We start from the raw sequence: 23,546 nt of genomic DNA, 5'->3' as shown, positions 1-23,546 counted from the left end.
TAAGGTCTGGGCTGATACCTAGTGCTGCAGGAAAGGATGTGGTACAGTACAGGTTTCTGGCAGAAAGACAGAGGATGAATTCCCTCTGAAGAGACTTTGGGCAGAAATAGGAACAGCTCTACTGAATTGCCTGGCAATTCACTAAGTTTCAGGAAAAGGCAGGAAGGGGTATAACCAAGGCTTTCAATTACTTTTTAAAAAGCATTAAAGAGGTTAAAAAACAGTTATATGCTTTGAAATTAATATTTATGGTTTCATATATGGTTTTCATATCTTTTTATAGACACACACATCTATGATTTTTCAGGGAATGACAATATTTGAAATGGTTTCTAAATGTGGTCAGGCAAGAATGTGTGTGATATGTCCAGGACTGATATGTCCTACAGGTATCCAAGGAAATATCTGAGACTTTTGCTTTTTGAAGGTAGAATGCTTAGAATAAATTGGTTTAGCTAATGATAGAAATGTTCATTTAAAGTAGTCTCATATTTGGAGGAATATGTAGGGAGGGTGAAAATGAGCACCAGTTGTTCTCAGTATCAGGACACAGGGTTCCTGGTATTTGTGTGTTGGTAGATGTTTGGTTTTGACAGATAGGAAGATATTTTATAGGCGCTGATTTCTAAATTAAATATAGGTGGCAACTTTCCATTTCCACAAAGATTCTCTACAGACTGAGCAGAATGGAGGCTGGGTGGGAGAGATGGGACTGATTAGTTCAGTGATGGTTGGAGCACTAAGGAACATCAAGACTATGTTCAATATAAACCAAACTGAGAAGGAAGAAAGAAGTCAGGGATTTTATTTTTTTCTTTAAACTCTAAATGTCATTAAACTCCTGGCTTTCACCTGTATTAAAAAATTAAGAAATCCTACACAACACTTTAACTATTGCATTTCTATGATGTGCACTTTAGCTTTAGTTTCCTTCTAGAAATTTTCTTCACGTATAAATCTCTTAAATTGCCAAGGAAAGTCATGGATCCCACTGCTTCTTTAAACAATCTCTTTTGCAGTGTAAGTTTCATTACAAAACTTAAAGAGTAAAGATAAAGAATATCAGATTTCTGATAGAAATAGACGTGCTAAATATCATTTGAAACTGTTGCTATTGGCCTTTAGGAGCTGCTGACTCTGGGCTTTTGTTGAGGACATCAGAAAAGAAGAACCACTTACCTTTATAGATTTACTGAAGTGGTTCTGCCTATCACTGTGTTGTAGAGTACAGAGAAAATTTTGGTCCTCGGAGACGATGGCAGAATACATACATTTGAGAATATTAAAGGCTCATCACAGAGAGCTCCTTGATAAAAAGATTCCCTAGGTATGCAAATAAAAACAAATGGGCCCCAGGCTTTGAAATGCAGCATGTGATTAAAAACTTACATGCTTCCAGAAGCAAAAATTTGTTTTTGTAAGCATTTAGACTTCAAACTTTCTCTGATTTATTATGATGTTGCAAGAGGACCAAACAAATATGTCATACAGACATTTGCTTTCCCTAGGGTTAGCGATAAGATTGTACACTTACGTCCTTTCCAGAGGAGGAATAAATAAAAAATAACAAATAAATTAAGCATCACTAAGAGAAGCTGATATAGCATGTGGGGATGGTGGTTAAAACTGGGCCTATTAAGACATAGCAGACATCAAGGAGAACTCTTCAAATTCCTGCATCAAATACAAGCTTCCTATACTACCCAAGGCAAAATTCACATTTTATTTGCTAGTGTTTCAAATTATTAGGTAGCTGTGCTCTAAGATCTCTGCTTGAGACCTTCATGTTCAGAAGAATTTCCATAACTTTCACCTGTACCACAAGGAGCATTTGTAAAAATACTCCCTGAGCCACTTGTACTGGGTACCCAAATTAAACAGGCACACTTGAAAATTGTAACTTTCATTTTCTTCCTACACGTAACATTTTTAGGTTCATTTAACCTGAATCTTTCGTTGTGTTTTGAGATCCTTTGGGAGAAGCCTTCCAGAAATGCAACACCTTGCTGCAGTCGCTGTCTGCTGCCAGTGCTGCTGCTGCAGTTGATGCTGCTGTGGGAGAGGGACTGGCTCACTCCGCAGGGCAAGTTTCCATCATTCTCTTCCCAGGCACAGTCCCAGTGACAAGCCACTGGTCATGACAAAGCACTGGCATTTCTCTGGGCTGCAGAGAGTCCTGGATTTACCAGATTCCAGCGGGGGTAGCAATTTAAGTAGCATCAATTTCTTTGGGAATGGAAGAACCGTATGTTTCTCACTGTGAGGCTTTTACTGCACTAAACAGCTTAAACAGCTGTCCTGGGCAAGGCACATGAAGCAGGGTGGCCAGAGGCTGCTCTCACCCCACCAAAGCTGTGCTGGCCCAGAGCAGCCAGAGGCAGAGCCCACTTGCCCGGGGGCTGCAGTCCTGCACTTTACAGCAAGGACACCCACAGCTACCCACAGCAGGGCTGTTCCCAGCTGTCCCTGCACATGGCAATGCCCTGGGCTCTGGGACTCCATCCCATGGACCTTTGCTGGGGAAGGATCTCTTCCCATGGGGCCTGGCTCCTCCCCTGTGGCTGACCTGTACCACTTGGGGCACAGGAATCAACTATTGCCCTATGCATAGGGGCCACGGTGTTGGCCCTCCTTCTGTTTTATTTTGGTGGCATTTTTGCAGCCATCTCCTGAGCAGACTGCAGACTTTTCAGGGGCAGGAGCACCTTTCCCCCACAGTGGCCTTGCCCTGCCATGCCCAGCAGGTTGGCAGCAGCAGCCGGGGGAGCAGGTGCCGCCTTGTTGCAGCTCCTTGCTCCCATTTGGGAGGGCTGACCCTTCAGAGAGTGGAGGATATATTTTTGCAAGGGTAAATAAGTGTCAACTTCACTGCAGATCTGCTTTCCTCCAGCATCAAGCTGCCTTCCCACCTACTGAAAAACAAACAGTAAGTTGAACCCAGACCCTTCCGTGCGGTTCACTCATGGGGAGCTGACTGCAGGCCAAGTCCTTTTGCATTTTATTTAGGGCAGGTTGTGGGAGGTCAGCAATCATTCTGTATCTGGAGATCATGTCTCAGAGAGCCTGTCTTAATATAGATCTGAAAGTTCAGCTTGGTCCACGAGGATGAAAGGCTGTGAGGGCCATGAGTGGCTGTCAGCTGCTTCACCCCCAGCTCCTGTCACCTCCACTGCCTTTGCACCATAACAATGTGCATGATGAGTAATGCTTTAATAACACTTATTTATCTCATGCTGCCATAAATGCAAAGAGCGTAAACCTCTCTGTTTCTGATTCTCCTCCTCTTTGAAGGGGTCTGTGACAACTCAGTCTCACCTGGAGGAGGAGTCTGCACCTTGTCAAGACCACAGCCTAAGGACTGGTCAGCCCAAGGCTGAGCTTCAGCAGCTCCAAAACCAGCTAAACAAAACCTTCTAAAGTCTAGGCTGCAAATGTAAAACACTCTGAAAAATGGAGCAGATAAGAAAAACCCAATCCAAACAGACAGAAAGCACAAACACATCTCCAAGAACCAGAGCTGTCTTAAACTCTGAGATTTTTGAAAGCAGTGATACATATTTGTTTGTTGCTATGGGCTTTTAGATGTCTGCATTAAAAAAAACTTATCAAGCTCTTACCAGTCATGGCAAAGGTTAAAACTCTTTTCAATTTAAAGTCCCCTATCTCTTGGAGGTAAGAAAAAGCTTCCTAAAAAGCAGCATAAATCTGACACTTATACTGCGTCTTCCCAAAGAGCTTTTGTTCCAAATAAATGAGCAGATAAGGGCTGGGCTGTCATCAGCTGAGCATTTCCCGCAGACATTACCCAGGGAGTCATGAGGCCAAGGGTGCCATAACAGGGTGTGCACAACAAGGGACCATTGTGCTGGCACCTCAGAATGTCCCCTCTGTTTTTAATGCGCACAAGCTGGGGAGATCATTGAAAAGCCTGCATGGCAAAATGGTTCAGAAAATACAGAACTGTCTTCTACTTCACTTGAAATTACATATTTGAGGTGGGGAATATTTTAAAGAAATGGGATCAAGTGAGCTTGGGGATCTCATCACTTTTACAGAGTTAGAAATCATTTAGAAATTGCAAATGGAGCTGCACATAGTGAAGCCCTGAAGAGATAGGCGTGAGAGTGAGCATGGGAGCAGAAAGCAAAGCTGTGCTTGCCTGTGGAGCAAAGGAGCAATGGCAAAGGAAGGACATGTTTTACTCAAAGCCTCAAGCATGGCCATCCTGTCAGGGCACACTGCCTCACACTGCCCCATGCTCCCAGTTCAGATGCCCTGTATATTAGAAGTGAGGTAAATGCTATCTGGGATTGCAGTTCCTGAAATGAGGAATGCAAGTGACCCCAAGACCATCCTCAGAATCAATTTTCTCTTTTGGTACCAGTAGCTACACTCACAGGAAAATCAGCCACTGGTTTTATGAGAATTTACCAGTATAATATCACATATATTAATGCAGAGAGAAAAAAGATGTTCCTGAAACTGTTTCCTCTTTAATCTATGATCTGTATTGTTCCCAATGAAGATGGCAGTTTCTGCTGTAACTTCACCACCATCCCTGAGTTCTTTACATCTGTGCTGGTGCCTGCTGATGCTGTACTGGGATGGTTTCCCTGCAAAGCTGACAGTAAAGGAGAGCCTTCACTCAGCTTTGCAGAGCCTCTTCGTGTTCTATCCTGCAGGGATGAATTCTGTGGGCTTCAGAGTGAGTTTTGTTCAGGTTCAGCTTCTCATGACCCTGCCATGGTGCTCAGGGGCAGGAGGCAAAAGCCTGTTTATCCCTCAGCAGTACCATTTAGAAGTTACAGCTCTTTAAATCTTCACCAAGTACCAAGCTGTGTTTTTAATCTTTACAGTCCCTCAGGAAGTTCATAATCAGAACCACAGACCACAGCACAAACAGGCAATCATTTACTCTATATTACAGGCACTGTTACCAGGCAATGGAGACATGCCTGCTCCCAATAAATTCTTCATCCTCCATTCAGAAAAGCCAAGAAGAAAATACGTGATGGAGGCATTTTTGTGTTTTCCATTTTTTTCTTGCCCTCTTTTCCTTTTTCCCTTCTGTCTTCTGAATTTCACAAAATCCTTTACCTGATCTTGTAGTAATGGTGATTTTGTGGCTTTGCAGAGAAATGCTCTGCTATAATGGATGACCAAACTGTACTTTGCCCAACCAAAGTGGGGAACAAGGCATTGCATGGCTGCTTCCAAGCAAAGGAGGCCAGGCAGGAAGCAGCCCCTTTCAAGAAGGTTTAAGTCAACAAAGAAAAAACCTGAAAAAGGACAGACTGGTCTGATAAACCTTTTTTTTTAATTCAAGCCCATTCCCTCTAAAATAAACTGTATCAATCATCTAAAGAAGACTGCTGAGAGGAGAAAGTTTGCAGGATTAGTCTAGAATGAATCCAGTACACAGAGAATTGCTACTTTTCTTTGCTCCTTCTTTACTCCTTCAGTAAAGGCTCCTTGGAGCCTTTGTACCAAGTGGCAGATTCATGGATCAGGTGAATAGTTTTAGCATATTCTTCTTTTAAATGAGAGCCAGCAATGTGTGTACATAGCAACACAGACAAAAAATACAGTCTTTTTTATTCTAACCCAATCTATAGTTGTTGTTTCAATTAACTGATTCATTAATCTAGGCCAAAACAGTCACATTGCAAAAATCTGTAATATGGAAAAAAAAATTAGTGAGAATATATGTTTCATAAAGATTATTTGTCGGAATTTCCTCAAGGTCTTTTGGGTTACAAAATATCTTAGAATGAAATAAATATTTTCCTATAAATTTTCATGAACAAGTGACAAGCCCCAGTTCTGCTCCCTCCTGTTTTAGCAGAAGTTGTATTGCTGCCTAAAGACTTTTAAAGTGAGGGATTTTTAAATCAAAAGTGCCCTCCAGTGGTCCCACATATTATTTTTGGCTGATACCTGATATTTATCTTACCCTTCTTAGAAATGAGACCATATGATATTTAACAGCTTGTAGCAAGTAAAACAAATTAAATTGGATGTACCCTTTAAAAAAAGGTCAGATAATTTGGATGTATCCTTATATTGAGATATTTTGTATACCTTCTAACCAGTTTGAAAGCTTTTCATTTATTAACTTTCAATTTTTTTCATCTCAGGAGTGTTTTTTCCTGCGTTGTGCAGGGGTTTTCTCTCTGCTCACTCTCTGTACATGGTACAGCTTTGACTCTAACACCATCCATATTGCAATCTGCTACAGGACGGAGGTGACCTTTGAAGAGCAAACAATATATCAGGCAACTCAAGGGTAATTTTTACTTACACAAGCAATTAGGAATTCAGCATAGCTTTGCTAATAAAATCATTAATTTTCCTTTAAAATCTGGAAATTATTATGGATTACCCCATCTTTTTCTAAGTATTTTAGGATCCCATGGACTCATTATTTCTTGGATATTTTAAGGCAGAGAAGGATCAGGGAGAGGTACAAACTGAGGCCTTGTGGGATTTCCATCTCAGTAAATGTCTCTGAGAAATCCCTGGAGTTTAAGGATTTTCTTTCATTATAAATTTCTGAGGCCCTCCATTCTGCCAGTTTTGCTTAGAGGTTTTTATGAGTCAATGGCATCTGAGGGGCAGCATTCCATCAGAGGGACACTTTGGAAATTCAATGGAAAAAATACTCTTTAATAATTAAATAATTTGCAATAAATATTTTATTTGAAAACTCTTTTGCAAACCAACAGTTTCCTCAACCTGTTTTAGTCTTATTAAAACAAAACAAAACAAAACCCCAACAAAAAACCTACCAAAAACTAAACAAAAACCAACCAAACAAACAAACAAAAAAAAAAAAACAAAAAAAAAACCAGATTAAACCTGAAAGAGAATTTTCCCAATGGGTATTTAAACGTCCTTCATCTCTGATGCCTTATTGGATTCACTGTGAGTCCTGGTGCTTTTGCAAGGTCAGTAGAAATGCAACAGTCATTTCAAGTGAGATAACTTAAAGCAGTTACAGACATGACCTTCAATAAAAAAAGGTTTGGGTGCTCCTAAATCCCTTCTCCTGGAAATCTAATGTTGTCTGTGCAACAGAGGCCAACACTTAACAAGAAAGACTTGACTCTCAGCTAAGACTGAGAAATGAGCTGTGGCTCTTGCCCTGGTCACTGCAGGGCTGGCCTGAGACAGGATGACAAAGCAATTTTCCCTCACGCTGCTGGAAGAGTTTCAATAACCCTCTGCAACTTTCTCAGCTGCTCCATTTGTTGAAAGGGGATTATGTTAATAACACCTTTTGCAATGCATTGCAACATTCACCAGGCTGTGCTGTGTGTGAGCAGGATAATGTAGTTAATAAACAGAGTACAAACACAATAATACTTTTCCCCACTTCTACGTGAAAAGTAACACTAAGTAAAAGGAATTTAAATGAAAGAAGATGTTAGCCCTATTTTTCATCAATTTCCTCTCCTGCTTCCCTCCAGCAGCTGTATTAGATTTGTAAAGGACAAGCCCATGAAGATGGGCACAGACCACAGCAACACCTGTGTATATAACTCATGCTACGAAGTTCATGTTTTCCTCAAAATTAATACACTTTCTCTCTTTTTTCCCCCTAGGACAGCAGGTTGTCGATAGTCAGGCCCTAATAGTAAAACTGAGAACCAAGTAGTTTCCTTTAACTCCTACTTATTTGACTAATTCACTAGTTTTATCTTCTTCCTCCCTTGGTCAGTGCTGCACAAATCTCAACAGATCAGGAAATAGTACAGAAAAGAGAGCTCTGCCAGGACTTGTGAAACAAAAAGAAGATGGATGGTAGAAGGAATGGCATTTTATCTTGGCATAACTCTGTGACAGTCAAAAAGGTGGTTTATTAATAGTGGTTTGGCAGACATACTATACCAACACTTCATGACTGCAAGAAGAAGACCAAAGCAGGTGTCTAATTTCCTGCAGGCAGCCTGTGCCTGAGGGGTGGCAGGTTTTCTTGGCAGCTCTGGGCTGGAGAAGCTCTGGCAGCTGGGTAGGAGAAGGAAGTTTCTGCAATGGATGCAAAACTATGAGGATGTTCTGGACTGAGAATTAACCCAGTCCTTACTGCAGGACGCAGGCACTTGGCTTTTGCTTGGGCTGGGCAGTTTACTTGTAGCCTGTAAGCAGGAAAGGACAAATAAGCAGGACAGCCTGTGGGGATGCAGCCAGGTTTGGCAGAAAGGATGGGGGTTAATGGCAAGGGGGGTGAAGCAGAGTTGGAGGTTGAGGGTGGACAGATCCAGGGCCATGGGGACACTGGCTGATGGGGAAAAGGTTTCTCTTCCACGCAGCACCCTTGTACGCTGTAGGCAAGAGCTGGGCTCCTTCCAGCCCAGCAAAGCTTTTCCTTAGCTTTTGGCAGGAGCTGGAAGGAGCCTTTGCCCTACACTGAGGAGGGCTGCCAAACACCAGAGACATCAGCATCTAGCCCTTCCTCACATGGCATCTGGGAAAGAAACCACAGTCACTCCAGGGATTCCCACAGGTTCCCTGGGGCTCCCACCTCCCATTTTCCTGTGGATTCATCTGATCTCCACCCACATAGGAGAAAGAAAAAAAAAATAAAAAAAAAGAAAAAAAAAAAAAAAGGAACAAAATAGGATGCTGCAGATTTGTTACCTCATTTCAGTGGAAAGATAGGTTTTGTTTGAATCCACTGACGGATTTATTTCTACAGTCCAAAGGCAACAATCCTGTTGGAGTAACTCAGTCCTTGGAATTGTTTCTATCTCTCCACTCCCTAGAGAGGGAAGTGTGAGCTCACTTACGTTTCCTCTAAGGTTTGGGAAGATGCTATTCGCTAGGAATCTGTGCAACATTTACATATGGGAGAATCAGTTCCTCACTTCAACTGGCTTGTCTCAGTTCAGAGCCATTGAACAGTGGTCTTAATTGCTTGGCAACACCAGTAGTTCATTTTCTGCTTTGTAAATCCTCAGACGAGCATTCCTGAAACCAGGCTGGAGCAGACATACCTCCTGACTACTTGCTGGCCTTGTGGTAGCTGTGCAGCATGTTCCTGACCCTGCCATACATGTCAAACAAACCCTTCAGCTCATCCTAGGCTGCCTACATTAATGATGACTTGTTCCTTATTATATTAATAAAGTTGGTGGCAAGCAGCAGCGAGTGAATGACTGCCCAGACTTTTGACTGCTAAGATTTGGGAAAACTTCACTTAAATTAATGAGCATTTCACAAAAGAGGCATCCTGTCACATCCTTTTCATTTTGTCCCTGTACAGCGTGTGACAAAGTGAGCTCCAATTAAAGCTTCAAAGCACTGGTGAAGGCCAACAAACAGCAGTATAGAATGTGAGTCAGTGCACCTTCTTTTTCTTTATAAACCCTAGGATAATTTGATACTTTCTTTATAAACTCTGTTATAATGCTGCAACAAAGGAAGCTCTTTTGACTGCTAAACTGTTTTTCAGGGTGTATTTGCACTTGCTTTCACTTTTTCATTGACTATGAGAGTTTTGCTGAGGAGAAGTTGACTTTGATGGAAGTGGTATGCTCTAGGTGAGATACAAAAGCAGATCTATCCTGTGGGGAAAAAGGATGGAAAATTTAATGGGAAAAGAATAGCAGGCAGTTATGAAAATGATCTTTCCAAGACAAGTCAGAGTTACATTTAGAGGAAAAAAAAAGTTTGTATTTAAATGTTCTATGTTCATGCCATGCTAAGGAAGCTTAAATGGGTCATGCTCTAATAGTGCAACACTCTCTGTGGATTAATTAGAAAGAGAATCCAGGCATTACCATCTTTCTTATGACTGTTTAAGGTAAAAAGGGCAGCCCCAGGATCTAATCCCACTTAAAAAAGGTGGCCTTGAAGTTAAGGGGAACTATTCTTTCACCTTAAAGTCAGATAGGTATATCTGGGCTGAGTAGAGTAGGATTCTTACATTAAATATCTTTGGATTGGATACCATGGAGACTCCAAATCCAGTGCTATCTCACTAACACAAACACTAACAATCCAGCCCAGAGAAAGGATATCTTTCTATTCAACTGATGCCACATAATGAAGGCTGTGGTCTGACAAAGGCTTTGAAAAGGTAGTCTTGTGTTGGCACCTCAAGTGAAATAAGAACAGCTGGATCTATGTACTTGCCCTCTGCAGTAATCCCTTCACATAGGAATAATTACATTATGGGCATTGCACAATGAAGTGAAAACAAGGAAATATACAGGAGCATGCTACTGTGAACAGATTATTTCTTGTCACCATCTTTCTTTTTGCTGACTACTTAATCTGTGAAGTTAGTTTAAAAATGAATCCTGCCAGTCTGGAGTATCAGGAGGTGTTAATTTCTCACAGAACAATTAAAAATCCTTCACCCATTGAAGCCAGGAGTACCTTTAAAGTCCAAAGTAGTCAATAAAAGATTATTCACAAAATGGAGCTTTGAATGTTCCCATGATCTAACTTTTGGGAAAATCATTCCAGTGTAGGCAACAGAAACAGCACTTGGGATTCTTCACTGACACTGGTGGATCTCTAATGGCCTTGACTCTGTTGCTAGATGCTGGGGGAGGTTTGGAAGTGGATGTCTTGTAACCAGTCCCTTATTGTCCTTAAACAGTAAATGCAAAAACGATAGTCCCAAAGCATTCCTGAGAGCAGCTGGTTGTGCTCTATCAATCCAGCACCGCTTCACTACCAGCCTAGCTGCAGTGGCATTTTCAGAAGTATAAAATAAACACTTGGGGTTGCTTTACTCTTGAGTCAGCCAGCCCTTTGTGGAGCATCCACTGTTTACAAACTTCATTCTCTGCAGCCAGGGATCTGTAAAGCTTCACTCAGAGCACTGCCCTGCCTGGAGAAAAACTGTATGACATTTAACAAAGAGACTGATGGCTGCCACTGAGCCACTGAGCCTTGTTTAGGCAAAATGCTGAAGAAAGTAGGAGGAGAGGCAGAGAATTTCTAAAAGTGTGACATTGTGACATGGCAAAAGAATTTCAAAACCAATGCAGTTATTTTAGTATTAATTAAAGCCCAGTCAAGCTCAAGGGATTATTAACATTTAAAAAACATTTCTAAATACTTTTAAAGCTTTCTGTGTGAACAAGTACTAAATGTGCACCACAGAAAAAATGTTCCTGGCCCACTGCGTTCTGAGATGCTTCTTTCCAAGAATTTATTCAAAGACTTCCTCTTGTTCTGCACATACTGTTTTTCTTCTAGTCAGCATGTTGCAGCATATATTGATTGGATTTTATGACTGCCTTCTTCCTAGAAAGAGTCCTGAACAATGTGTAGCATTAGTGAGAAAAACAAATCACTTGCAGTGAAGAGGCACACTCCCCTCCTCCTTATTTTCTGCCCTTCTGGACAAGAGCCACTAGGGAGCTGCTTCCAAAGTCTATTTATGAACATGTGTTTACTTTTGCATACACGCAGTCTTTACTACATGTGAGCCCTGTGTGCTGAACCAATGAAGTCAGAAACTGTGAAAATTGAGAAATTCACTTTCATAACAGCAGTCTGAGTTGATAATGTTTCTGTGGTTTATATTAAAAAAACAGAAGCAGAGTGAGGTTAGCTGGGTTGTGCAGCAGAGCACAGACAGCCTGCAATAGTGCCAGCTGCAATGGAAGTTTCCAAACTTCCTGACCTACCCCTCAGACATAGGATTGTTTTTCCTCTTTTGTTCCACTCCAGAAATCTGATCCTGGGACACAAGGTCTCTTCATATTACAAACATACCTATGTTCCACAAAATGACATAAACTTACTCCCTAAAAAGCTGTGGTTAGCAAATCCCTTTAAAAAAACTCTATAAAAACTACACTCAATACAATCTTTTCTGCTGTTAGGAATGTGCATGTGAGGCTTTATTGCTTGAATGCTTGAAGCGTTTCAAAGAAGCCTACCTGGGTTTTTTTTTCCCCTAGATGGATAAAGTGGAAAAACCCCCATGTATATTTTAACCCACTCACACTTTAATGGAGGCTTGCTATGACTCTATCAAGCCTGTCATGAAGCCATACATTAAAACCTGTTTTGCCCAACACTGTTGGTGCCCTTGATGACTCTGGACAGTGACTAACGTGCAAGTACTTACATATCAGTACTGACTTGATGAAACTTCCCTCTGTGGCAAAATTTAATATTCTTTGAATAAATTGCATTCTGATGGGAGGCTTTCCACAAATCAATGGACAGGGGGATGGGAACATCACTGGCAGCCTAAAATAGCTATAATATCCATAGGGAAGACCTCTGAGTAAGTCTACAAGCAAACAAAGTAAATAAACAGAGAGACTAAAAAGCCCAGCTAGGTTTTACAGGTCAGCCCCAGATGTGGCCATTACCTCCCACTTGCCAAGAACTTTATGCCTATGGAGGCAGCTGTCGTAGGCAAATGGACAAAAGGTTCAATCATAACATTAAAGGCTAGTGCAGTTTTCAGTGTACAGCATGCAGTTTTCTGCTGTCATCTTCCTAACCCCATCACCACTCTTGAAATTCATGCCTAAAATTGCACAGAAAACAAATGGGATCAGGGAAATGCCCCTTTCTGAAGGCTCCCCACAACCTTCCATTTGTACAAGGTATTTGTACGTGACCCATGACAAAGTTTGCTAGCAAGCAAAAACATACTCTGTGCCTGGTATTATTTGAAGAGCAGGTGCAGCACAGCAGCAGTGGCAGCTTTGCTCTGTGTCCTGCTGGGTGCTGGGGAGCCTGGGGATCCAGCATGTGGCACAAACCCAGTTTCTCAAGTCTTTAAACAAGCCTGCTGCCAGCTCAGCTCTGCTGCCATACCTGTTTGACCAGAATCCCTCTGAACTAAATCAGGAAGTTCTTGATAGTTCCTTCCTTTTTTCTCTTCAGAGAGTCCTCTGTTTTCATGACTGAGCATGTATCTTGTGTCTCAGACTGAACATCAGTGGGCTAGATGAGTTTTGTTTGCTCTGTATCATGAGAATCCAAAATTTACAGATTCTTTGTGGTTGCAAATCCTACATTCAGCCAGATCTAGCTCTGAACTTTGTCTTGCACTTAACAATGAGGGTCTGGGTGACCCAAAGCCTCACCAAAGCCTAAGCCATGGGCAGTGTCAATACTGCAGTCATGGAGCTCGACCACCCAGCAGCTTTCTGCCCCTGGCTGTGAGGAGGAGCAGCCATTTTCATCCTTCTCTGGTGAAAGGCATGTATTGCCCTCGTCTGTGCTCTGGGGAAAGCTGTGGGTAGCAGCTGCCATGTCCAGGGCTGATGGAGAAGTTGTTCAGGGAGGCCTCTGGGTCTGGAAAGGCTGATGCCATGAGGGAGGGTGGGGTGAACATCAGGTGATGTGGATACATCACCTCATGAAACACCTTTTGGTAGCCTAGGGTGGTTCCTAAGAGAAACATTTCCAGGTGCAGTGTTAACTGCAGCCATTAAAATATCCGACAAAAGCAAGTGCAGGTCGGCTGGCGGGGCCACCATGTCTGCCAATGGTGGTGGCAGCCAAACAGGCTCCACCCTGCTGAACGGTCTGTGGGAGATGACAAAACAGCCCTTATCAGCATGCCTTGCAAGATGTTAGATAAACAGCTGATAATTCTCTCTGTGAGAGAGTGACTAGGGTGAGGTTAAGAACAGGGAGGAGCTCAGCAGGAAAAATCCAGACCTGGCATGAGGCTCTTTCAGGGTGTATTTCAAAGACCAGGGTCTCCTGTGTTAACCCAGCCTGGCGATGTACTTAGTGAGATTTCTGGCTAAATGAGCAGACTCTGCTGTAGTTCTGCAGTTTCCAGCAGCTCCAGGAGTGCCATGGATAGTCTCTCTCCTTTTTTTTTTTTTTTTTTTCCCCCTAAATTTAGGCTGGATTGTTACAAAGCTTACATCTGGACTTCAAAATCATTTAGGAACTTGATGTAGTCCACTGGGGATGAACTCATTGAGAGCAGCCCTGCAGAGAGAATGACTTGGGTGTTCTGGTGGATGAAAAGCTGGACAGGAACTGGCAATGTGCACCTTCAGTCCAGAAAGCCAAATGTATCCTGGGCTCCATCAAAAGGAGCTCTGGTGAGACCCTGCCTGCAGTGCTGCATCCAGATCTGGGGTCCTCAGTGCAGGAAAGACATGGACCTGTTGTTGCAGCAAGGCTAGAGGAGGGACACAGAAATGCTGGAACACCTCTCCTATGAAGACTGGCTGAGAGGGTTGAGATTGTTCAGCCTGGAGAAGAGGAGGTTCTGAGGAGATCTCAGATTTGCCTCCCAGTACTTGAAAGGGACTATAAAAAAAGAGGGAGAACAACTTCTTGCATGAGCAGGGACTGATCAGATAAGGGGGAATAGTTTTAAACTAAAAGTGGAGAGATTTATATTACACTTTAGGAAAAAAAATCTGTACCGTGAGGAGTGAGGCACTGGCACAGGCTCCAAGAGAAGCTGTTGATGTTCTATCTTTGGAAGCACACAGGGCCGGGTTGGATGGGAATCTGAGCAATCTGGTGTTGTGTGTGGCATCCCTCGCCGTAGTGGTGGGGGATTAGAACTAGATGGTCTTTAAGGTTCCTTCCAACCCATTCTATGATTACAATGTAGGTATCCAGGTTTTCAGCAAGGAAAGGACAGGGAGAACACTGCTCATGCTCCTGGCACCCACTGCTGTCTCCAGAGAAATAGAGGCTGTGAGGGCTGGGCAAGCGAGAAGTCTCCAAACTGCTGTGATCTCCCCACCCTACACCTCTTCCTCTGTCTCCATGTGTGCCTTGGGACCCTGGAGCTACCAGAGTGCTTGAGCATATGGTTCCTTTGACTTTGGGCCAGGTTTGAGTGAGGTGATTAAACAGAACTGGTTTCTTGTTGTGCTTCCTCTGCTTCATCTGATAAAACTTAACTCTGGCTTCCTTGCTGCAAAGTACTTAAACTGTTCTGTGGTCATCTCCATGGGCAGCAGCTCCCACGTTGCCTTCCACAGACCAGTAGCTTTGTTTTGGTAGCCTTCTTATAGAAGGTAAATATAGATAAGGGTGTTTTTGTTTGGAGTGTTAGAACATCAAGCCATTTAACTAGGAACTCACTACTGAAGTTTCTGACAGAACTGTTGGTATTTACATTTTTTTTCCACATTATTTACTGATGTCCCAATCTTTGTCTGATTAGTTACAACCTCTCCAAGAAAATTAAATTTGCCAGTCAAACCTGACTTATTTGAGAAGCTAGGAAATGGTTTACTTACTTTAGGGCACTTAGAAAGGCAGTATGATCATGTGGCAATTGGATTGTCCTCTTATCTTGAAAGAACATGGCCCTCCTTCCTCTTTGTTGCTTAAAATTACTCTATAGTGGAGATAGCGTCTCCTCACAAAAGGTACTTACTCTGGTTCTCTGTGAAAGAACAGACCAGCTGCTTTGCACTAGGCACCCACACTGCAGGGAAAATATAAGTCACTCTGGGCATCAGATGCTCCTCAAGGGAAGTAATAGGATGTTTCTATCTGGTACTAGCAGAAATAAAGCACTAAGTGTGTACTTAACTGCATTTAGAGGCATGATTACTGTAGGAACCTGATTTAAATTACTTGAGTAATTCACAAATGAATAACTTTGTTTACAACATCTGTTGCATCAATGTGATGAGCTAAACACCAGTCAGGTGATGTCGTGAGACTGAGTCACAAGTTTGAGACAGAAGAGCTGCTTAGGTCACCCTGCCCATCCCTTGCCTACTCTGCTGTGCTTCCCTATAACTTGTTTCTGCACTACTTTTTTTAAATTCAAAGCATTTCATGTAATAGTGTTTTCATCACCAGTTTCTGTATTTTTTCCCATTTGTAAGATTTCCTTGTTAGGAAAGGATTCCTGAAAATGGATTCTCATTCTGCCATGTCACTTTATCATAGACTAATAGAATACAAGGCTGCAAGAGACTCAGAGATCATCTGGTCCATCTCTATGCCTAGAGGCAAATTCAACTATAATTAAAACATTTCTGTTAAATGTGTGTTCAACCTGCTCTGAAAGATCTCAGCCTCTTCCGGCAAGCCATACCAGAGCTTGGGTGCTCCTACTATTATAAAGTTTTCCTAATGCCTAAATATTTCCTGTTTCTTTTCATGCTCACTGCATTTCCGTATCTCTCCCAAGGGAGCATGGATTACAGTTACAGGGGACGTGGATTACAGTTACTATTTTCTGCTTGCATTATTTTAATATAAGATATATATTTTCCCTCTAAGTGAAAGTATGACATATAGACTAATCTGTTCTTCTGCAGACATTAGGCCATATCTGTTATCTCTGAGTCTTCTGTTTTATTTCACCTTCTATCAGCTAAAAGAAATATCTTCATTCTTAAACACTTCATATTTAGTTGGGAAAAGTACAGTTTGGCTTAATGCTAACAGACTGGGCAATATAGGGTCATAAAGACTCTCTTTAGGGGTCAAAGGGCAAATTTTGCTTTGCACCACAAATTAATGTTTTCTTATAAATATTATTGAATTTTCCCTGACAGTTTAGGAACACATTATTTATTTTAGACATCAGGAGAGCTGTGCAATAATGCCTGTGATATGCCCGCACTACTGGAAGCAAAAAAGCTCAGGTAGCTTCACAGGAGATCTGGATCTCTTGGCTACACTGGTGGTAGTAAACCAAACAGTGACAGTGCCCATTCTCTGGCTTTGATGCTACCTGGTGTGATCTTATCACCTCCTGCTATTATTTCTATTAAGCTCCATCAATGGTAAAAACCAGTTGGCCTCCTTGAGAGGCCTGTTGGAAATGCTCTGTGCTCATTCCCAGGCTGGGAGCTGCCAGCTGGCTGTGGCAGCACCTGTGCCAAGCGCTGTTTTTCCAGCATCAGGGCACAGGCCAGAGTGTCCCAGTGCCTCCGCCTGTGCCTTGACTCTGATTGTCTTGTACAGGAATAGCACTTGTGTCCTATTTCACTAGCTTAAGTGCAAGGTCATCTTTTCCCCACATTAGCTTGTTCTCTAAGGTCAACAGGGTGCCTTCTGAGGCTGGTAGAGCTAAAGGAAAGATTTAATACAGAGTGTCTGCTTTGAAATAATTTTTGCTCATGTCAGTTTGCATTTCCAAGACTACTAAATAGGAAAGGCAGTCAAATTACAACAGTCACTCAAAAAAAATGGACAAAATATAATTCATTAAGTTCTAAATTTTTCCATTAATTGCAGGTCTGAACGAAAGCTCCTTAGGGTTGTTTTTCAAATGCGAGCAGGAACAAGAGATTAGACAACTAAAAACATCAAATACTTAACTGCAACATTAACTGTACTTTGAAAATGTTGGCAGGGATCCTGGAGAGTCGCGTGGTTGTTGCACCAGTACACAAAGAATGTTTTACAGGACTGTCTCTGATCACTGTTTTTCGGAGGAACTGAATGCACAGGCAGCTGCACTTTTGTAAAATTAGCAACTCTGTTGCAACACACTGTTGACTTTTCTGCTAATGAAATGTACTGTTTGCCTGTGGCAGTTCCTATTACGATGTTTCTGAGAATTATTTTTTAGATAATAGAATTTTGATTGTTTTTAAGAAAGAAAAAGCATGTCTGTTTGCAGCCCTGAAAGCCAACTGTGTCCTGGGCTGCATCCAAAGCAGCGTGGGCAGCAGGTGAGGGAGGTGATTCTGCCCCTCTGCTCTGCTCTGTGAGACCTCACGTGGGACTGGTACAGCCAACTCTGGGGCATTCAGCACAGGAAAGATGTGGAACTGCTGGAGCAAGTGCAGAGGAAGCCACAAAGCTGATCAGAGGGCTGAAGCACCCATACTTTACAGACAGGCTGAGAGAGTTGGGGTTGAAGAAGAGAAAGCTCAGGGGAGACCTTATGGCACCTTCCAGTACCAGAAGGGACAACAAGAGAGCTGGAGAGGGACTTTTTATGAGGGCTTGTAGGACAAGGGTGAACAACTTTCAACTGAAAGAAGGTAGGCTTAGATTAGATATTAGGAAGAAATTCTTTACTGTGGGGATGGTGAGGCACTGGAACAGGCTGGCCAGAGAAGTTGAGGATGCTTCATCCCTGGAAGTGCTCAAGGCCAGGCTGGATGGGGCTTTGAGCACTTTAGCCTCATTAAAGGTGTCCCTGCCCATGGCAGGGGGGTTGGAACCAGATGGTCTTTCAGGTTCTTTCGAATCCAAACCACTCTATGATACCTCTTAAACACAAACAGGCACATGCAACAGGAAAATGCAATTATACTGAATTCAACATTTGCATACAAAATGCATCTGTATTTCAATTATTAATTTACCCTGGAAGAGTATTTCTGATCATTAATTATTGGGGTAACAGTGCTAGTATTTTAATTTTCCTTCTGAGAATAGAAAAGATAGACCACCTGTTAAAACAACGGGCCATGTGGAAAGAGGTCTGCTCCTAATTCAGACGCTAGAAGTCCTTTGTAATGCCAAATAAGTAATTTAATCAGGGTGTATTTCAGTTTCTTAATTTGATAAATGGAATTTATAATATCTTGTGGTTCATAAGGTTGTTGAGAGACTTGGTAAACTCTGTTTGAATACTGTGGTGCAATCCTTAGTGGAATCCAAGTGCAAGATGTTGTCATGAACAGAGAAGGCCTATGTGCCAGACCTTCCTCTGATTGTGCCACCTCAAACTTACTTGTCACATCCCCCACATGAAATGATATTCTAATTACACATGTACCAGAATGTGTGAGTGTAATTACCAGTGTAATTAACAGTAATGGAACCCTTAAGAACTGGACCTACCAGAACTAGGTGAATGTATTTCTGTAGTGCTTGTTTTGCTATTTCTGATTGCTCCCTATTTGTAATGGCTTCATAGTCTTATTTAAATGAAAGAAAATTCAGAAAAAGTATCATTTTATGCCTTTTCTATTTGCTCAGTAAAATTCCACAGAGTATTCTGAGTGTCCTATAACTTGAGAATGATAAAGAGCATAATGTTTTTCCTTTTTTCCTGGTGAGCATTTTTGTTTGAAAAATGTTGAAATTTGAATATGAGGGAATATGGATGTTTTGAGAACACACCACCAGCAAATCTGGCCATAACTTTTCTAGGCAAGAAAGAGAAATCTTTCAAATTTTTTGTTCATATCATCATCATCATCATCATCATCATCGTCATCATCTTTACTGATCCTGTAGAGTTAGTCCTTACAGTATGAAATTTCACTATGGAATAAGATGTATTCTAAAATGCACTTCAGAATTTCTCTTGAATAACTTTTCCTTTTATTTATATGTGTCCCTTCACCTCCAGCAACATTGAAAGCTTACCCTACTTAGTGGGTATGAATTAATGTCAATATGTCTTGCAACTGTGGCTTTTTAAAAAATGAAATCACCACCCACTCCTACTTCTGGTGCGTTCTTACAGAGGTTGTCACAATAATTGTCACCTCAGCTGCGGGCTCTGTCTCTGGAAGTACAGTCACGCTGCTGAGGCCCCTGTGCGGCCTGTCTGCAGAGAAATTACGCAGAGAACATACTCATGCCTCTGCTATGCAGACCCTGAGCACCAGGATGCTTCAAAGGGGCTGAAGTGTGCTCTTCTTGTTCTACAGAAGTGCTTTTCCTGTCCTACTGGGTACTAGAGGTCTTCCTGTACCATGAACACATCTAGGGATGATGCCATATGAAAAGATCTTTGGCATCCCCATCCTGCAAAAGAACAAACCGACACTGCTGTGGTCTATGCTTCTTCAGAGCTCACAGAATTTGCTGGCTTCCAGGTTCTCTCCAGCTGATGATACAGATCCTACTAGCAGAGGACTAAATCCTTCTGCAAAACCCCTGAAAACTGAGGTGGTGGAAAAAAAATTGAGAACATTTCTCAGTCCAGACAAAAAGTGAGGATGACACAAAGGCCACGTGGCTTACAAAGGAATCTTAGGAGAGGTATTCATTGAAACTGCGTTTCAAGGACCATGATTGAGGCCTGTATGTATTAACCTCTGTGTATTCTTAATTAACTACATTATTTTTCATTATGTTTTGTTTCTTTCAGATTCCATTGATGAAAGATCCTGGTTGGATTCGAAATGTCTGGACACGCAATCTAAATGTAGGAATTTAATTGTTCATTTGTTTTCTACCTCCCATGCCTTAGAGCAGGCCCAGCTTGAAGCCCAGTGGTCTTTGGTAAAGCAGGATGAGGAGTGGTTAATTCTTGCCCACTTCCTGGTACCCAGTGCAGAATGTCCAAGTGTCACTCTTTGGACATTGTGTCACTATATGTCACCACTATAATGTGATATTGTTATTCCTGTGAAAGGCTGGGTGGCTCTGTGAAACTGGTGGCCCTCATATGTGGCCAGTACTAGCAGGATAAGGATGGAAAAAACACAACAATTTGGAAATTTGGCACTTGATCTGGAAAATAAGCACAGAGTGAGCAAACCTGTGGCAAAAGTGAGATGCAAGACATGTCCCAAGCCAGGGAAAACATGCCCAGACATCCCTGCTGCTGCTCTCCTGGAAGGCAGAGAGCATATCTGTGAGGTGGTGGTCTTGGGACACAGCCATGGATTGACAGAAGAACCACTCAGGAGAAGGAATGAGGGGGGAGAACAGCACTTCCCATACCAGTTATAGAACTGCCAGTGCTGAATGATTGGCGGAGGAGGCAAAAGAGGCAGATCCAGGGAACAACCTGATGCTTGTTTAAGAGACTCAGCACTCTATTCCTCAGAGTGACCTACTCTTACAGTGACGGTGGGGCGGAGTATTTAGAGGCTGGCTTGATGAAATCACAGGTAAGTCCATGGCATTTCTACCCAGCACCAAGCAGAGCTGTGCAATCACATCCGCCTAGCTGAGCTGGAGCCACTGTCCTGCTCTGCGTAGGCTTCTCAGGGGTATTAGCCTGGGTGCAGTGTGATGTTAGCACAGCTACACTGCCATCTCACGTAAATCTCACCTGGGGGCTCCAGACAACCTACACAGTGCAGTGTAGGATATTCTCTATGCTTTCCAGAGGAATCTTCCTGATCCAGGAGCTTGTGGAGACTTGCTTGTAGCTTGTTGGTGTGGGAGCTGGTTGGCAGAGCCTGGCAGCCTTTCAGTTGGGTCTGGCAGATGTAGGAAGGTATGTCAGCTTCAACAAATTGAGGATCTAACCTCCATGGACAGCTAGATAAGCCAAGCAGGCAGTCTGAAATTAGGATGGGCTTGGTTGCTGTTGGTAGGAGTTGGGTTTGGACATGCAATTCAGTAGCTGTGCTTTGCAGACAGAAAGGTATCTGGGAATTCAAAATGCCAGTAAAATAAACAGAGAAGGAACTCCAATTAGCAAAGGACAGCATAAAATGTGAAAATTAAACACATGTAAAGTGATACTACAAATGTGATCTTTTCATTCCAAACTTTGGGAACATTCAGATCTGCATTCAGGTGAGAGTCTGAAATTTACAAGAATATCTGCTGGGTAACCAAAACATACCATGTGAACTTGTGATGCAACTTCGAAAGAATGGAGGATAACATATACTTGTAGTAAGATTATATTTTAAGAAGGATCAGGTTATGGGTTATTTGGGCAAAATTTTGAATTTTTAAAAATGTACCAATACTATGGTTTTTGTCCTAAATTTCTCATAAGCTAGTACATAAATACATGAAGAAGAGGAGGAAGAATTTTGTAATGTGGATGTGCTGCTTAAAGTCTACTCTACAGAAAGAAGATTGAGGGGAAACTGGCTAACCACTAATGATAAAAAAATCTTAGAGATTGTGCAAATAAAAGAGGTGTTTGCACTAAGCTGTGCCAATATCTGCAGAGAGAAGTTGGCAGTATGAAACAAAAAGTGAGAAAAACATACCAGGCTGAATCTGCCACAGGAAGCAGAATTACACAGAACAAATAACAACTGACCTGGACAAGGTAGATAAGCAATAAGCATGATCCCACGCAAGCAACATGAAACACATGCAGGGTGAATGAACTGGGCTGTCATCTAGCGCTGCAGGGGAGTGACGTCTGATATCACTGGGATGACTTCATAGCAAGGCTTTTTTGTTAGTGCCCAAATTGCAGTGTCGGGGCTGGAATGGGGAAAACGGTGTCTGAAGAGTTCACATCAGAAGCAGACATGTACCTTGACATGACTCTGACCTACCTGTGGGTATGACTTTGTTTTTTATTTTATTAAATAGGATTATTTTCTTTGTTTTCTGACCAGTCCTTTGTCTCTTCTTGTACTACGGCAGAGCTTGATATAAAACACTGCTTTCCTGTTCCTACTCTTGCCTTTTTTTTTTTTTTTTTTTTTTAATCTTCAACTGTTTGGAACAATGAGCAAACCCTTTGCTGGTGTAATACAGAGTTCACTGGCTTGAAGGGGATTATATTGCTCTGTCTGAACTGAGCACCAGGCCTGATACTTTCAGACTCTGAACTCACTGGGATGGGAATTCTCTTTGTGCATGATACGACCAACACAATGTGGCTGATGTGTGAGTAATAAAACAAGCTGATGTTTTTTTTGTGGGCAGAAGCTGCTGGCTTTGAGAGACTCTGCATGGTATGTAGATTTGTCTGAAGTAGATATGAAATGAGGGTAGCAGGAATGAGGCAAAGTACATGATGTATTCTCACATTTGCATAATGGAATACGGAAAGCATACAGGCCACCAGGACAAAGGCTTTCTGTTCCAGGATGTGCTGGACCTAATGAAATGGATTTCCCTAATTTCACCAAAGTATATTATTTCCATAGATTTACACAAAGTGCTTGTTTTAACGCACACTTCTACTGTATTTATGGAACAAGGATAAATTATTTTCACAGTGTGTTAATTCCTGAGCACACCTATTTTCTCAAAACAACTCTGAAACATAATGTTTTTAAACAATTCTTGCGCGTATGTGCAAGTGGTGGCAAGCTTTTTGCAAACAGTGAAGAGAAATACATGGAGACAGAATTGACCCATTTATGTAAGGGCAGGACCTAAAGAGCTACATGTAGAGCAGGCAGGCTTGATAATACATTTATTTATAGTATCTTAATACTGGACAAACTAAAATGGTTTCAACTGTCTCAGTTCAACATTGAATTACATTTCCTTCTGATGGATCATTGCCTCCTGAGAGCCATTCAAACACATCATACTTTGCGACCAGATTACATAGACATATTAAACACCCCTTTAAGATAGGTGTGTTTCACTTGCAAAAACTGTTGTGCATTTTAGACTTCAAGATTCTTTTATACTGAAGTTTTCATTAGAGTAAAATTTTAATTTTTGCTCAGCTTTTAACATAATGGCAGAAATCAGAGAAAAAACTTTATTTCACACCACAGACTATAGTTCCTCCATTGGTTAATATACCCTTTGTCACAGCAAATCTAAATTTAATTTTCCAAGTAATTATTTTTAGACTGATGGAGATGAAATGTTATTTAATTATAGTTCTAAAATAACATTCACTACTATGTTCAGGGATTTTAGTGCTATAACACTTCTGGAGAGTCTACACTCATTTTGACACTGTGAGTATTTTGAGGGAAGGACTTACTGAATTACCCAGGACACTTCTTCCACTCATAGAAATTAGA

General features: G+C 41.8%; 1 protein-coding gene across 5 annotated transcripts in view; it reads left to right on the top strand.

The window, feature by feature from the left end:
- LPIN1 (lipin 1) overlaps nucleotides 1-23,546 on the top strand; it is an 82,445-nt gene that overhangs the window by 3,736 nt on the left and 55,163 nt on the right. For 4 of the 5 annotated variants that reach the window (XR_005955995.1, XM_041477893.1, XM_041477892.1 and 1 more), the window contains one exon: nucleotides 19,997-20,053. Coding sequence is in view for 4 of the 5 variants with exons in the window: in XM_041477893.1 (XP_041333827.1) it covers nucleotides 19,997-20,053 (57 nt within the window). In the remaining variant the exon portion in view is untranslated. Of the gene's footprint in view, nucleotides 1-19,996; nucleotides 20,054-20,095; nucleotides 20,745-23,546 lie in introns of those variants that run through there. The other variant, XM_041477894.1, reaches the window with a different exon arrangement.

The sequence above is a fragment of the Pyrgilauda ruficollis genome, unplaced genomic scaffold (assembly GCF_017590135.1).
Source record: "Pyrgilauda ruficollis isolate IOZ18807 unplaced genomic scaffold, ASM1759013v1 scaffold42, whole genome shotgun sequence".
Classification (NCBI taxonomy): Eukaryota; Metazoa; Chordata; class Aves; order Passeriformes; family Passeridae; genus Pyrgilauda; species Pyrgilauda ruficollis.
The sequence above is the reverse complement of the archived record's forward strand: the minus strand, read 5'-3'. Positions and strand labels throughout refer to the sequence as shown.